This window comes from Lactuca virosa, chromosome 5, assembly GCF_052849685.1.
Source record: "Lactuca virosa cultivar CGN04683 chromosome 5, Lactuca_virosa_CGN04683_v6, whole genome shotgun sequence".
Lineage (NCBI taxonomy): Eukaryota > Viridiplantae > Streptophyta > Magnoliopsida > Asterales > Asteraceae > Lactuca > Lactuca virosa.
The window spans coordinates 113566565-113581939 of record NC_136430.1 but is presented as its reverse complement, the minus strand read 5'-3'; the positions used below and the strand labels follow the sequence as shown (position 1 = coordinate 113581939).

General features: G+C 32.1%; 4 protein-coding genes across 4 annotated transcripts; 2 read left to right on the top strand and 2 right to left on the bottom strand.

The window, feature by feature from the left end:
• The first annotated feature begins 1073 nt into the window (after positions 1-1073).
• On the top strand, positions 1074-2411 carry LOC145111707 (Photosystem II reaction center PsbP family protein). The gene is made up of 3 exons (XM_079047964.1): positions 1074-1510; positions 1599-1754; positions 1903-2411. The coding sequence occupies exons 1-3, from the start codon at positions 1181-1183 to the stop codon at positions 2185-2187; spliced, it is 771 nt and encodes a 256-aa protein (XP_078904090.1). The 5' UTR covers positions 1074-1180; the 3' UTR covers positions 2188-2411.
• A 280-nt stretch (positions 2412-2691) lies between these two features.
• Positions 2692-3389, bottom strand: APC11 (anaphase-promoting complex/cyclosome 11). The gene is made up of 2 exons (XM_079047897.1): positions 3263-3389; positions 2692-3013 (listed from the first exon to the last, which is right to left on the bottom strand). Exons 1-2 carry the CDS (start codon positions 3387-3389, stop codon positions 2898-2900), a joined length of 243 nt encoding a protein of 80 aa, XP_078904023.1. The 3' UTR covers positions 2692-2897.
• A 1521-nt stretch (positions 3390-4910) lies between these two features.
• LOC145117712 (putative LRR receptor-like serine/threonine-protein kinase At5g10290) lies at positions 4911-12079 on the bottom strand. Its single transcript, XM_079054024.1, has 12 exons — positions 11834-12079; positions 10893-11042; positions 10636-10768; positions 10486-10557; positions 10246-10389; positions 10062-10133; positions 9879-9944; positions 9730-9794; positions 9489-9632; positions 8483-8824; positions 6758-7152; positions 4911-5489 (listed from the first exon to the last, which is right to left on the bottom strand). Exons 2-12 carry the CDS (start codon positions 10954-10956, stop codon positions 5175-5177), a joined length of 1812 nt encoding a protein of 603 aa, XP_078910150.1. The 5' UTR covers positions 10957-11042; positions 11834-12079; the 3' UTR covers positions 4911-5174.
• A 345-nt stretch (positions 12080-12424) lies between these two features.
• Positions 12425-14630, top strand: LOC145111633 (uncharacterized). Its single transcript, XM_079047896.1, has 5 exons — positions 12425-12647; positions 13143-13209; positions 13446-13724; positions 13808-14014; positions 14225-14630. Exons 1-5 carry the CDS (start codon positions 12425-12427, stop codon positions 14628-14630), a joined length of 1182 nt encoding a protein of 393 aa, XP_078904022.1.
• The last annotated feature ends 745 nt before the right edge of the window (positions 14631-15375 follow it).

The window sequence follows — 15375 nt, the reverse complement described above, 5'->3', positions numbered from 1 at the left end:
CACACCGACCATTTTTGAAGTTTTGTCTATATATATATATATATATATATATATATATATATATATATATATATATATATATATATATATATATATATATATATATATATATATATATATATATATATAAAAGTTCAATAGAGAACCATAATTATTGGTTTTTCAAGTAACCAAATCTTTTTTTCAATTTCTAGAGCTTATTCTTTATCGAAAAAAAATCTAAAAATATCTAAATTCATATATTAACATTGTGAATGTGAAAAATATTTTTTGGACTCACCGTGTGAATCCGGATTCACATTGTGAATTTTCAAATATTCACATTGTGAATTTGACGTAAAAATAAAAAAAAATCGAATTTGATATCATTGGAAAAAGGATAAAAAGTTATGAATTTCTGTATTTTTAGTTTTTTTTTTTTGGATAAAAAATAAGTTCTAAAAGTTGAAAAAAAGATTGGTTTCTTGATTCATTGGTTAATTATGGTTTTCTATTGAACCTCACCTTCTATATATATATATATATATATATATATATATATATATATATATATATATATATATATATATATATATATATATATATATATATATATATTGCAAAATAAGTCATTTTTGTGTTTATACTCATTTAGTACTTATGAATTATTTCTTAAGGGTTTTTTCACGACATCTTACGTGAGACAATCATTAATGAGGTATTTGGGGGCTTTTGATGTTTATTTTCATTGTGATCTCGACTACTTGATTGCTTATGACTAAATATGTACAGTTTAACAAGTTGAAGGGGTAAATGTGGACGAAAAAAAACTCAATGACCAAATATGTACAAATCGAAAAATATATTATCCTTTTAATTCATTATCCTAAAAAAAATTTAAAAAAAAAAATAAAGTATGTAAATATCGATAACCTTCTCATATTAACATAAAGACTACTCTAACCTTCTCATATTAACATAAAGACTACTCATTCGGTTCGGTTCAATATTTTAATTAGTTTTTGTCGCCCTAGACTACAATATACATACAAACTAATTCTTTTGTGTTTTCAACATAAATCAAAAATGTAACCATACAAAAAAGATTTAAAGCCAAAACATATACAAATTGGCAACAATAAAAAACGGATATGAGAAAGTTCCACCAAATCCCAACGGCAAGACTCATCTTTCCCAGAAGATGATATCTTCATCTTGTTTTTCCTTGGTCAAAATTAATCCTACAACACAACCAACCATCGTCAATGCATCAAACTCAACATCCCCCCACTCTCCTCCTCTTTCTAATCTTCAACGACCCACATCATCAAATCACAACAATCGCTTGCCGATTCAGCCAACCAGAAGAAACCTGTTGAACATCTCAATTCTAACCATAATCGCATCACCAATTTCTCCTTTTTTATCTTCCACATCCACCTGGGCTCAAACGCAAGAATACTTAGAGCTCGAAAGCTATACAGATACGAACGAGGGGTTCACACTCCTCAGACCCACACCTTGGACAAAGGTCTGTTCGATTCTTCTACTACTCTACTTCACTCATTCTAGGGTTTGTTTTTGGTTTGATTCATTCCGTGAAATTGATTGATTGATAGGTTGAAAAAGCAGGTGCGACTGCATTGTTTGAAGATCCAAGTAAAGGAGGAAACAATATTGGGGTTGTTGTAACACCAGTTCGTCTCACCAGTCTTCGTGAGTTTGGAGATCCTCAATTCGTTGCTAATAAGCTTATTCAAGCTGAGAAACGCAAGGTAATCTTTCATTTGTTCCATATTTATATTAATGGGGAAAGAAATGTATATACATTGTTATTATAATACATAAGATAAATGTAGAAAGCTTTTAAAAAAGAGTAAAGTAGGTTGCAATTTGAAAGATTTGGAACTTGATTTGATACAGGAAAGCACAAAAGATGTAGAAATAATATCATCATCAGAGAGAGGGGGACAAAAGGGTGATGATGTACAAGTGTATGAATTTGAATACAAGCTAGATAGCACAAGGGGAGGGGTAAAAAGGGTATTTTCAGCAGCATTTGTGGCCTCCAAGAAGCTCTACCTTTTAAACATTGCTTACTCAGACAACCCTGAAAAACCCCTTGATGATCACACACGAATGATTTTGGAACAAGTTCTTCATTCCTTTCATGTCATTTCACCACCTTTGGTCAACAGTCAAGTTTGACTATGACTGAGTCCAAGTTTTTGTTGTGTCAAGTGTTTTAGAATAATATATATATGATGTGGGCATTGATTTGTTTGAATATTTTGATTTGAATATAGAGGAATTGAAGTCTCAAATGTTTGGTTGTTAGAAAACAAAATGGAATTCCATTTCTTTGTTTGAAAAGTTGGAAACTGTAAGTGTAAAGTGATTCGAAAACATAATAATATTAGCAGTTTTTTTTTTTTTTTTTTTTTTTTTTTTTTGGAAAGGATCAAAACAAATGGAATATGAAGGAAAGAAAATGGAATTTTATTTGTAATTGTATATATGTCATAGAATATGGAAGCAGATAATGACAAATGACAAAATCATTCATAACTTTTTCTTGTTCACAAAACTTATTTAAATAGTTGTAAAAATATTTAAATTATTTTTTTAGTTTCTCGTTCATAACTTTTTACATAAAAAAATAATTGTACTTGTACATATTTAATAACATAAATTTATCAACACAAAGCAAACTACCAAAAATTAATTACATAATAGAAAAAATCAACACACTACAATGCCACCAATAATAGGTTTACAAAATGCATTTCAATCATTTATAGAAATGAAAGAAGATTACAATCAAATTCCATCGATTTTGTCAATTACAAGGAATTGAATTACATAGTCATTTGCAATGAGACGCGAGAATGGAATGGAATTCCAATTCCGGTGGAGACTCATTCTTTAAACTGCCATTCCCTCCGACACATGGGACAGTGTGCCTGGGGAGTCTGTGAATTTATCCATTTCAGAATGCAGTGAAGATGGAAAGCATGGTTGCAAGCACCCCAAACTACACACACAAACAAACAAACAAATAACACCGGAATCGGAATTCGAGATTCCATTCCGTCACATGTTTAGTTGCCAAATTAATGGAATTCAATTCAGTCAGAATCATTCAAATTCCATGTCTGATGGATTTCACCATTCTTTGGTGTGAATGGATTGTGGAAGAGATTCAATTCCATTCTTCCTTTTTTTATTAAATGACCAAAATACCCCTAAACTATATTTTAAAATAAAACCAAGAGAGACTTACTTAGTGGGCAATCATCACCAGGGAGTTTACAATCAGGACAACAACCATCAAAAGCCATTCTACATATCCCACATGTCTCATCTTGAGCATCCCATGTCCATGAAGCTACTGCATGCCATCTATACATCAACAAACAAAAAATAAACAATTTCAATTCCTTCCATAATTCATAAATCAAATGTTTCTTTTTCTTTTATAAAAAAATTAAAAGAAAGGTGGAAGACATACTCTGTTTATATGTTCGCCGGAATTTTGTAGGCAAATTGGTTAAGAAAGAACAGAAACAATGAATTTTTAAGCATCTCATTTTAGTAACGCACTTTCTTGATTTGTTTATTATATTATCCTATTTTCATTTCTTCTCCAATAGTGATTGTACATATAGAGTATCCAACAGAAAGATAATCAAAATATTGCCTATCATGGAAGCATGTTGTCACATGATTAATCTAATAAAATTGAAATGTAAAAGTGATATTGTAAGGATACGCAAAAGCTTAACCTTCATGTCTCCTTTCCTGCAAATAGAATACGGATTTATTACATTAGCATGGTAATGTCGAGGTCTCATTTTAACCGACACTTTCAGAAGCAGAAGGTTGAAAGCAAACAGGGGAATCGAATCACCCTAATGAAATCAAGGTTAAAGGGTAAGAGTATGAAGATGGGAAGAGTGATGTAAAATCTTGAATGAAATTAGTCCTTCAATTGGCCAATTTGTCTGGAGTAAATGAACTGATTCCAAACATAGGAGGAATGATTTCCATTTCTGTAGAAACTGGTCAGAACCATAAACAGTGAAAGTGTTCATCTAGGGTACAGAACGTATAAACCCTAATGTTCGATGAAGCAGTAAAAAGAAAAAGTGGATAGAAAGAATCAACCAGATGAAGAAACTAGAAAGAATTAGAGAAAGAAGGAATCTGACCTTAAAGAAAAGAAAGATGGCGATGAGTTCAGCGAAGTTGATGGCGTACGAAGGAACAAGATCGAAAGGATACGAAGTTAAGAGCGCTTTCTGATTTTTGAATTCTAGACGTCCACTTCACACCCCCTCAACCTGTAACCTGCATAACAAAATAATTTTGAGAAAACTGCAAAAAAGGTCCCTGTGGTTTTTAATTTTTTTTTAAAAGTCCAAAAGAATATCAGTTTGTAAAAATAGTTATTCCACATTTGATTCTAAAACTATCAGCCTTTAATCAGGAATTTAATGGACAGGTGATGAGGTGCACAATGTGATGCATGATATAAAGGTAATATATGAAACTAAATTATATGGATATTGAGCAATATCACTCATGTATATGTTTAATTGATTAAGAACATTTAGGACATTTGATTTGCGAAAATCATTGCACAAAAATGTGTTCCCATTCTACTATGTTAATGATATAAAGACCTTTTACTGTTGTCACATTGAAATTTTTACCAATTTTATAAAAATATATCTTAAAAAATCACCTCCAATACTACCACAACTACATGTATTTGAGAACAACTTTTTCAAATAGTGAAAGGTAACTTGTTATTAAAGCAAATTACAAGAAGTCTCAAACTAAAAGCAATATGTTGGATATTTCTAGGATGAAGCAATTTAGCAAGCTTTCTTTCATATCCACACAAAAAAAAAAAAAACAAGTAAACATCAACAAGACAACAATAATAATATCATCATAATCCAATCCTAGAATTGTATGTACTAGTGTCTACTCATCATAATCACAAACCAAAACTCTAAAAGTTGTACACACAAAGTCCACAAACAACAAAACAAATTCCAATATACGCACTAAGGTGGTGATCAAACTTCATCTTCCACCAGATACAGATACAGATACAGATACAGATACAGATACAGATATAGATACAAAAATAACATGTATGTACGTACTAAGGTGGTGATGAAAAATCATCGGCCACCGGATAACTCTATAGCATCTTGATTATAAATGGAGTCTTCTCCCCAATCAAATCTTCTTTGTAGGCGATCATACTCTTGCCTACGTGTGACTTCAACATTCTGCCATTCCTCCCACCTTTCCGCCAGCCCTTCCCCTTCCAACATCCGCACCACCTCCGACATGGCAGGGCGGTCCTCCGGCGACCCTTGGGTGCACAGTAACGCCACCTTTATCATCATCTCCACTTCCCCCATGTTGTAGTTCTTGCTCAGATTCCTATCAACAATCGCATCCAATCTCTTCTCCCTTTCTAGTTTCTTCACCTATGTAATAATCGGATATGATGAAAACAAAATTCAGCAATCAGAGGAAATAGAAATGGAGATTACTCTATTTTTACATATAATAAGAATAATATAATGCTATAATTTGGTTTTTTTTTTTCAAAATATAATATCTTTTCAAGAAAAAAAAAATGAAAGGTATAATAATAAACAACTAAATGAAAGTACGCTAACATTTCTTGCATTTAGATAAATTCTCAGTACCTATTCCAAACAAGACACAACAAGATACATATAATCAAGGGCTTTTGACATTTAAGTCCTTAAGTTTGATAAGTTTTGTCGGTTTTGTCCCTATGACGATTTTTTGTTCGTTAATGCCCAAAGCTTGCCAAGTTTTTTCATTTTTGCCCTCGTTACAAATCTTTTATGTTTTTCTCATTTGCAAAAAAAAAAAAAAAACCCTTAGATTTACAAATCTTTTATGTTTTTACCCCAAGTATGTTTTTCACATTTGCAAAAAACCCTTAAGTTTACAAATCTTTATTATTTTACCCCTAAGTATATTTTTCACATTTGCAAAAAAAGCCCTTAGGTTTACAAATCTTTTATGTTTTTACCCTAAGTATGTTTTTCACATTTGCAAAAAACCCTTAAGTTTACAAATCTTTTAAGTTTACAAATCTTTCATGTTTTTACCCTAATTATGTTTTTCACATTTGCAAAAAACCCTTAAGTTTACAAATCTTTCATGTTTTTACCCTAAGTATGTTTTTCACAATTGCAAAAAACCCTTAAGTTTACAAATCTTTTATGTTTTTACCCTAAGTATGTTTTTCACATTTGCGAAAAAAGCCCTTTAAGTTTACAAATCTTATATGTATGTTTTTCAAATTTGATATGAAAGTCGTTAAGTTTGTCAAATTTGTCCCTGGAAACCTGCTGTTACATGTAACAAGGGAAAAATTGAAAAGAATTTGGTAAACTTTGGGCATTTAGTGAACAGGGACAAAACTGACAAAACTTGCCAAACTTAAGGACTTTTATGTCAAAAGCCCTATATAATCAAAACAATATTTGGGAAATCTCTGATAAAGTCCCAATATTTTAGGCCAGTTCTAACTTCTATTTTTTGAACAGAAAAGTCCCGATTAATTTATATTTTGCCCAAATTAACAAAATAGTCCTTATTTTTTTCAACAGATAATGACAGATTATTATATAAAGTTAGATACTCGGGACTTTTCTGTTCAAAAAATAAATGTTGGGATTAAACAGTAACTAAAAACAGAAATCTTAAATCTTACATGATCAAGCAACAACACATCATCTTCCTCCTCAAGTCTTGAAAAGTCAATAGCGCGTTGACCAGTGACAAGTTCAAGAAGCATAATCCCATAACCAAAAATATCTGTTCTTTCAGAAGATTTCCCTGTAGAAAGATACTCAGGGGCAATATGTCCCATGGTCCCACGCACTTGAGTAGTCACATTTGTTTTTCTAATATCAACCAATTTAGCCAATCCAAAATCACCTACAACTGCTTCAAAATCTTCATCTAGTAATACATTAGCAGCTTTTACATCTCTATGGATTATTTTAGGGTTACAGTGTTCATGAAGATATTCAAGTCCACGAGCTGTTCCTAATGCTATTCTTTTTCTTGTCATCCAATCTAATACAGCTTCACCAGGTTTGATTTCTGTGAAATGTGAAAATTTGTTATTTTAGGGATTATAGAAATGTTAATTTTTTTGGTATTGTGGTTTGAAAATTTTAGGGATTATAGAAATGTTATTGTTCCTTGTGTAATGTGCTAATAAGGAAAAGATGAAAAAAACACTCAAGAAATGTAGAAGTGAAAACCAAACCAGATTAAAATTATGTGTTTGGTTTTTGTTGGGTTTGATAATCGGGGTTTTTCAGGTCAAAAACTATTTTTTTGGAAAATATTAAGTGATTAGTAAACTTAAAACTGATGGTCTGTTCAGTTTTTTTGAAAAAAAAAATGAATTTTTTATATTGCATGTGAATAAAATGTAACTGTATGCTATATAACATTATTTAATTATAATTGATGAATTTTTCATTTACAGGTATATAAGAGAATGAACATAATAAAAGCTCATTAATGCCCAAATAAGATTTACGATAAAAATGTATTTATAGTTACTTTTAGAAAATAAAACTGTACTTTAAAATAAAACCATGAATTCATAAAAAAAAATTAATAAAAAAAATACAAAAGAAAACTCTCTCCAAGGAATGAAAACTAACAAAAATGGAAGGAATCACATTCCTTCAAGAATGGTCGATTCCATTCATACAAAACAACAAAACAAACTTCTTTTCTTGATTCCAATGAAATGAATCATTCCATTCCTTCCCCAGTTCCATCAAACAAAACACCACATAACGGTGTGTTTGGTTAGATGAAATGGCATGACGAACAAATGGAATAGAGCAAAGTAATGGAATGAGGCATTACATCCCATAATCATGTTTGGCCAGTCTGTAGAAATGAAATGGAATAAAGTTTTATATTGCAATTTTTCATTCCATTCATACAAAGAACAAAACAAACTTCTTTTCTTGATTCCAATGGAATGAACCATTCCATTCCTTCCCGAATTCCATCAAACCAATCACTACCTAATGGTGTGTTTGGTTAGATGTAATGGAATGACAAACAAATGGAATAAGAAAAGTAATGGAATGATTCATTCATTCCATGATCATGTTTACATTCCATGATCATGTTTGGTCAGTCAGTCTGTAGGAATGGAATGGAATGAGTCACTACAATCCATGATCATGTTTGGTCAGTCTGTCTGTAGGAAAGGAATGAGTCATTACATTCCATGATCATGTTTGGTCAGTCAGTCTATAGAAAAGAAATGGAATGGAATGAATCATTACATTCCATGATCATGTTTGGTCAGTCTGTCTGTAGGAAAGGAATGGAATGGAATGAGTCATTACATTCCATAGAGTTTCTTACAAGAGCATAAGCATAACAAATTAACAAGTACCTCTTAGGCGATATGCAACACTTAGGTTTTGCATATAGGGATACACCAACAGCCGCTCGGTTGGGGTGGTGCAAAACCCAATGAGCCGCAACAAATTCCGGTGAACCGCCACACTTATCATCTCAACCTCCCGTTGAAACGCCGCATCGCCACCTGGACTCTCGTAATCGGTCAACCGTTTGACCGCAACTTTTGTATTGTCCCCAAGAACTCCTTTATAAACCTTCCCAAAACCTCCTTGTCCAAGCACGTTTCTTTCATTGAAATTGTCAGTGGCAAGTTGGAGTTCCCTCCATGCAAATCGCTTCAGTTGACCAAATGCAATCCTTCGGTCAACCTCCCCTAAAAAGTCAAACAATAAAAATTAGTAAAAGGGGAATGAGAGTTGGAAGAAATTTAAACGAATATGCGAAGGGGGATTGAAAAGTTAAATTGGGATTTGTTTTGAGTTTGATTATGTTTTGTTTTTAAGTTTATGTATGGTTATTGGGGTTTTTGTAGAAATTGGTTTGATTTTAGGGTTTTTTGGGGAAGATGAAAATGGACAGACAAGGGCAAAATGGTCATTTTCATATATGTGAACCGGACGAATAATGCAATTTTCAGCCCACTTATATAGGTAGGATAGGATTTCTTATTTTGTTTTTTTTATTAATTTTAGGTTTAGTTGAAAATGGTTTGATTTTAGGGTTTATTGAGGAGAATGGAGATGAAGAAAATCACTAAGACAAGGGCAATATGGTCATATCGATAGATTTGAGATATGAAACCCTAAAAAAAATCGGACCATTAAAGAGTTATCAAGAACAGAACATACTAACGAGACAAAAAGTGCAATTTTTTTTTTATTTTGTTTTGTTTTCACTTTAGATTTGATATATTATGGGGCTTTGGACTGAATTTTCTTTTCTTTTTCGGGTATCTTGAGGAAGATGAAGAAAACAAGGGCAAAATGGTCATTTATCAAAAAACTTTTTAAAAAAAAGATTTAAAAGCTCACAGTCACCTGCAACATCAACAAAGACCTCACGTTTGTAGCCTTTGTGTCTACCCCTCCATAAAAATAACACCAAACATCCAACCAAAAGAAGGGAAAGAACTCCACCAATAACTCCAATTACAATTCCTGCCTTTGATTTCTTTGAAGAATCTACAACATTAAATTTAATAAGGTTAGTTAAATGTAAAAAAAAAAATAGCAAATTTCATCCAAATAGAAAGCAATTTTCACTGCTATAAAAAAATACCTCCAGAAGTAGAAGCACAAGGGTGGGTGTTATTAAAACCACAATTCAACCTGTTCCCTGTAAAACTGTGATAAGATGTCAAGATAAAAACATCATGAATAAATAAAAAGTTAAGAATTCTATTTTTTAAAAAGTTAAAATATACGTACTTGAATTTAGAAAGCTGAAATAAATGATCAGGTATTTCACCACTCAGATTGTTGGAACCAAGTAAACTGCATTCAAAAAGTAAGTTACAAATTACAATGACACTTAACAAAATTAGAAATATTAACTACTAGATTTGTTAAATGTTAAGTATGTTGCTCTTTTTAGAATATTAATTAAATTACATGCTAGTCAAATTTGGAAGACTTGAAAGTGATTCAGGGATAGGTCCTTCAAGGTTGTTTTGGCTCAAGATCCTACACATTAAAAAATATAATAAATGAGAAAAATTATTAATAAAACAATCAATTAGTATCAATGGAATGTTAAAGATTCTTTATCTTTATATGCAAATAAGGTGTTGCTTACAAAAATTGAAGGTTTTTTAGATTTCCAAGTGAAGATGGTATTTGACCATTTAATTGATTGCTTTCAAGATCCAACATTGTGAGGCTACTCAGGTTTCCATATTCTTCAGGTATCCCCCCTGTTATTTGATTCCCTTGTAAAGAACTGAAAGTCAACGAAAAAAAGTCAAACCCAATAATAAAGAATGAGAGAAAAATTGCAATTTTATAATTTTATTGTGGATAAGCTTTCTACACATACAGTATTGTAAGCCTTGACAAAACTTGTATTCTTGGTGACAAGGTTCCTGTAAATCCCATGAAAGACATAGATCTGCAAATAAAATCAAATTAATATCACACAAGAAAACCTAAATTTAATCAAAAATAAATGAATATTATAGTTACTTACACAGAAAAAACATTATTATTTGAATCACAACTAACTTTAGACCAAGTGCAAGGGTTAACTTGATTCTGATTCCAATCAGTGAGTTGATCTGGTGAAGCCTTAAGTGAAGTTCTCAATTCAAAAAGTGCATCTCCTACAAATAATAAAATTATCTCAAAAGTTTTATTTCATTCCTAACAATAGATACAAATATATATATATATATATATATATATATATATATATATATATATATATATATATGAAAGAGAATATACCTTGAGCATCGGGTGCTACTAAATGCAAAGTTCCAAGTAGTAAAAGTATTAAAATTAGCTCCATCTTTGAAGAAAACCAAAATCAGTGCTAATGATTTGATTCAACTATTGGCATTACATACACTTTGATTGCATGAATATAAATCATTTCTGTAAATGGAAGAAAAAAATAAATGAGAGAAGGTTTATAATTCATTAGTTTGGTGAATCATGTCAATAACATGACAACAATGGTATCAAATATTCATGTATTCGAGAACTAGTGACAGAGTTAAAGTCACATTTATATCATCATTTTGACCTTTTAAATAATCAGAAAATCAGATATTAATGAGCGCTCTAGATTTGTTCATCATAATAATAAGTTTAATTGGACACCCTACTACCCTAGTACCACCTATAGGGTCTTCAAGCATAATGTATGAGATTCAACAGAGTTATTAAAAATCCAATGATAATTAAATGCTTTTTGTATATATGCACAAAAGAGAAGTACTAAAAGTAGAAACGAAGAATCGAATTGATGAGAAGCTTCAATGATTCAGGAAAACGCAACCTCAAATTTCAAGAATTTATCTAACTTTTAAGTACCCATTTCGCATAAATGAAACGAAATGCTTTGTAATCGAATACTAAGGCCCAAAAATCGAACTAGATTTAAGAAAGTCAAAATGAAACTATGAAAGTCTAGAAAGGGCTCAGATTTCTTGTTACGGAATATTAAATTCAAATAAATACGGGAAATCAGCAACTATGATTTTGGTGTCTGAAACGTTCAGACACGGATGAGTTACAGACTTATAGAGCTTCTTCTCAGTGTCAGAAAGTAAATCAACACAGTTATATATCCACATAAACATAGAAAAAGACACAAAAAAAGGCTGCGTATAAGTGGGTGTTTACACGGATAGACGAATAAGTAAAACTAGATCGGGGTTTACCATTAGGAAGGATCACAAACAGGACGTTTAGTATGGGGTGTGAATCCTGAGGAGAAAAACAGAGGTCAATCGAGAAGGTTGGAGGTGTTGTTCTTCGTCTCCTTGTGGAAAGTCTGTCAAATCACTTTGGGGAATTTAAAACAAAGTAATCGTCACATGCACCTTCTCCCCCAAAACCCACATATGGTAGGCGGTGGGCGTGGCCCTCCAAACCAGAATTTTTTGCAATTCTTTTGAGTGTTGTAAAGATAAGACTATTAATGTTTGTTAACTCGTTTAGAAGACAAACTCGGCAAATATAAACAATTTTTTTTCCCAAAAATTAGTTAAATAATTTTTTTTATACAAAAATGAGGTGTGGGATTTTTTTTCAAAGAAGTTTAAAGAGTCGTTTATAATCGACCGAAGCTTATAAGTGATAAATTTAAGAAGATTTCGGATGGAGATAGGGATTTTCTCACGAGTTCTTTCTCCGAAATTGAAATTAAAGACACGATTTGGTGTTGTGGAAATGATAAGGCGCCGGGATCCGATGGTTTTACATTTAAGTTTTTAAAGAATTATTGGGACTTGATAAAAGGTGATGTTATTATGTTTGTGAAAGACTTTGAGTCATCCGGTATCTTGACAAAAGGATGCAACTCCTCTTTTATCTCTTTAATTCTGAAGTCTAATGATCCGCTTTCTTTGAATGATTATAGGCCGATTAACCTTGTTGGGTGTTTATACAAGGTGCTCTCAAAGATTCTTGCTAATCGGCTTAAAAGAGTTTTGGATAAAATTATTTATCCTGAACAAACCGCTTATGTGGAAGGTAGAAATATTTTGGATGGTCCCCTTTTACTTAATGAAATCATTACATGGACCAAAAAGTGTAAGAAAAAAACCTTGATTTTCAAAGTGGACTTTGACAAGGCTTTTGACTCCTTGAGTTGGGAGTTCTTAGACTCGATTTCGGATCAAATGGATTTTGGTTGGAAATGGAGAAGGTGGATTAGGGGCTGTCTTTCTTCAAGTAGGGCCTCGGTTTTGGTCAACGGCTCGCCTACAAAAGAGTTTGACGTCACTAGATGAGTTAGGCAAGGGGATCCTCTAGTGTCATTTCTTTTTATTATTGTTATGGAAGGACTTCATGTTTGTATGGAAAGAGCACGTGAACTTCACTACTTCCATGGGTTTTCTCTTCCATTAAATAACATTTCTATCTCGCATCTTATGTATGCCAATGATGTTACTTTCATTGGAGATTGGTCGGAAACCAACTTTTTTAATCTTAATACGTTACTTTGATGCTTTTTTCTTGCCTCAGGTTTGAAGGTAAACTTGTACAAAAGCAAAGTTTATGGCATTAATGTTAATTCTTTGGAGATTGATAGGTTTGCTAGCATCTTGAAGTGTGAGTCTATTGTTATCCCTTCTCCCTTTCACTTACTTGGGCCTACCGGTTAGGGCCAATATGAAGCTAGCAAAGCATTGGAGTCTGGTGATTGAGAAAGTAAAAAAGGAAACTATCAAATTGGAAGGCGAAATGCCTTTCTTTTGGTGGACGTCTCATTCTTGTTAACTCGGTGCTTAATAGTCTTCCGCTTTACTACTATTTATCTCTTTTTAGAGCTCCAAAGAAAGTGATTAATATTCTAGATGGTTTGAGAAGGCGGTTTCTATGGGGTGGAGATGAAGCTAATAAAAAAATTTATTGGGTTTCTTGGGATGTTGTTGCGAAATCAAAAGAAAATGGGGGTCTAGGAGTGAGTTGTCTCGACTCGGCAAACTTGGCGCTTCTTGCAAAGTGGTGGTGGAGGTTAAGAGTTGGGTATGATGATTTGTGGTGCTCTTCTGTCAAAGCCATTCATAATATTATGCTTATTGATGGCCAACCCTTGGATAAAAAGTCTTTAAAAGGTGTTTGGCTTGATATCTCAAATTTGGATTAGGATTTTTGTGATAAAGGAATTGAGTTGAATAATTTTTCAGAAGGGTAATAGGTAAAGGGGATAAAACTCACTTTTGGAAGGATGTTTGGTGTGGTGACATAAAGCTTAAGGAGATCTTTCCAAATCTTTATGCAATTGAAACTGTTAAAGATTGCTTAATTAGTGATAGAGTGGGTGTGGGGGCTGGAATGAAGAAACATTTCTTTTGGGAATGGTCTAGACAAACAATGAGAGGGCGTGAAATGAGGCAATTATCAGACTTGACTGCTATGTTGAATAATTTTCAGTTTCATTTTTATAATGACAAGTGGACTTGGACTGCTGATAGCAAATGAGATTTCTCGTTCAGATCTTTAAAGCTTCTTATGGAGAATCATGTTATGGTAACTTCTTTCAATTGGGTTGGTTGGATCCCGCTTAAGATCAATTGTTTTGTCTGGAGAATGATATAAAATAGGATTCTTTTGGTTCCTAACCTGATGAGGCGTGGTATAGGTATAGTGGTATCGTCCAACTTATGCACTTTTTGTCATGATTTTGATGAAGGGTTGGATCACGTTTTCTTTTCCTGTGGTTATGTGTCATCGTTGTGGAAGTGGCTTGTGGAATGGTCTGGAATTTGTCCAGAACAACCATTTTCATCTCTTGATTTGGAAATGATGCTCAATCAGGTTAACAGTGAGAAAAATACTCAAAATTTGAAATTGTCCTTAATCTATTGCACCATTCGGATGATCTGGAAAGCAAGAAACGCAAGCGTTTTCAGGAATGAGAGGCGACCTTCAATGGCGATTGCTGATGATATCAGCATGCTTACGTTTAATTGGATTAAGAATAGATTTAAATTTAATGCTCTTAACTAGCATATGTGGTGTAATTCTCATTTATCTTGTTTTTCATGAACTTTGTCTTGAGCGCCTTGCTTAAGCTTTTGTTTTTTCTTTAATGAAATATTTGTTGTTAAAAAAAACAAAAATGGTCAATGTGGTTTGCAAAAAATAGTCTCTGCTAATTTTTTTTTATGCAAATGGTCATTGTCGTTTGCAAAACTTGCACTGATGGCCTTTTTTACTAACTTCGTTAGTATTCAGCCGTTATGGACTGAATTTGTAAAGGCTTTTTCGTCTTTTCAAGTATACGATTTTTTCATGTCAAGGGTAATGTTAATAATTGTTATTTCAAAAAGATATATCATTATTTTCTTTCCATCTCCATTTTAACCATACGATTTAGAACTTGCGATTAAAATGAAATACGTATTTTAAATAAGATATATAACCAAATAGGTTTTTTTTATGATTTTTTAAATACATATAACTAAAAACATATTTTAAATAAGCTATATAACCGAATAGGTTTTTTTGGTTTGGTATAATATGTTATTATGTTGTATTGGAAGGAAAAATCGGTCGAATATGTTTTTGGTTTGGTCCAATCGATTTTCTGAAAACTGTTTTTATGTTCTTTTACAATACGTATCCGGTTATATGTATTTAGAAAAACGTATTCGGTTACATATCTTATTTTAGATACGTATTCGGTTAAATATCTTATTTAAAATACCAAAAAAACCTATTCGATTATATATCATATTATTTAAACCGATTT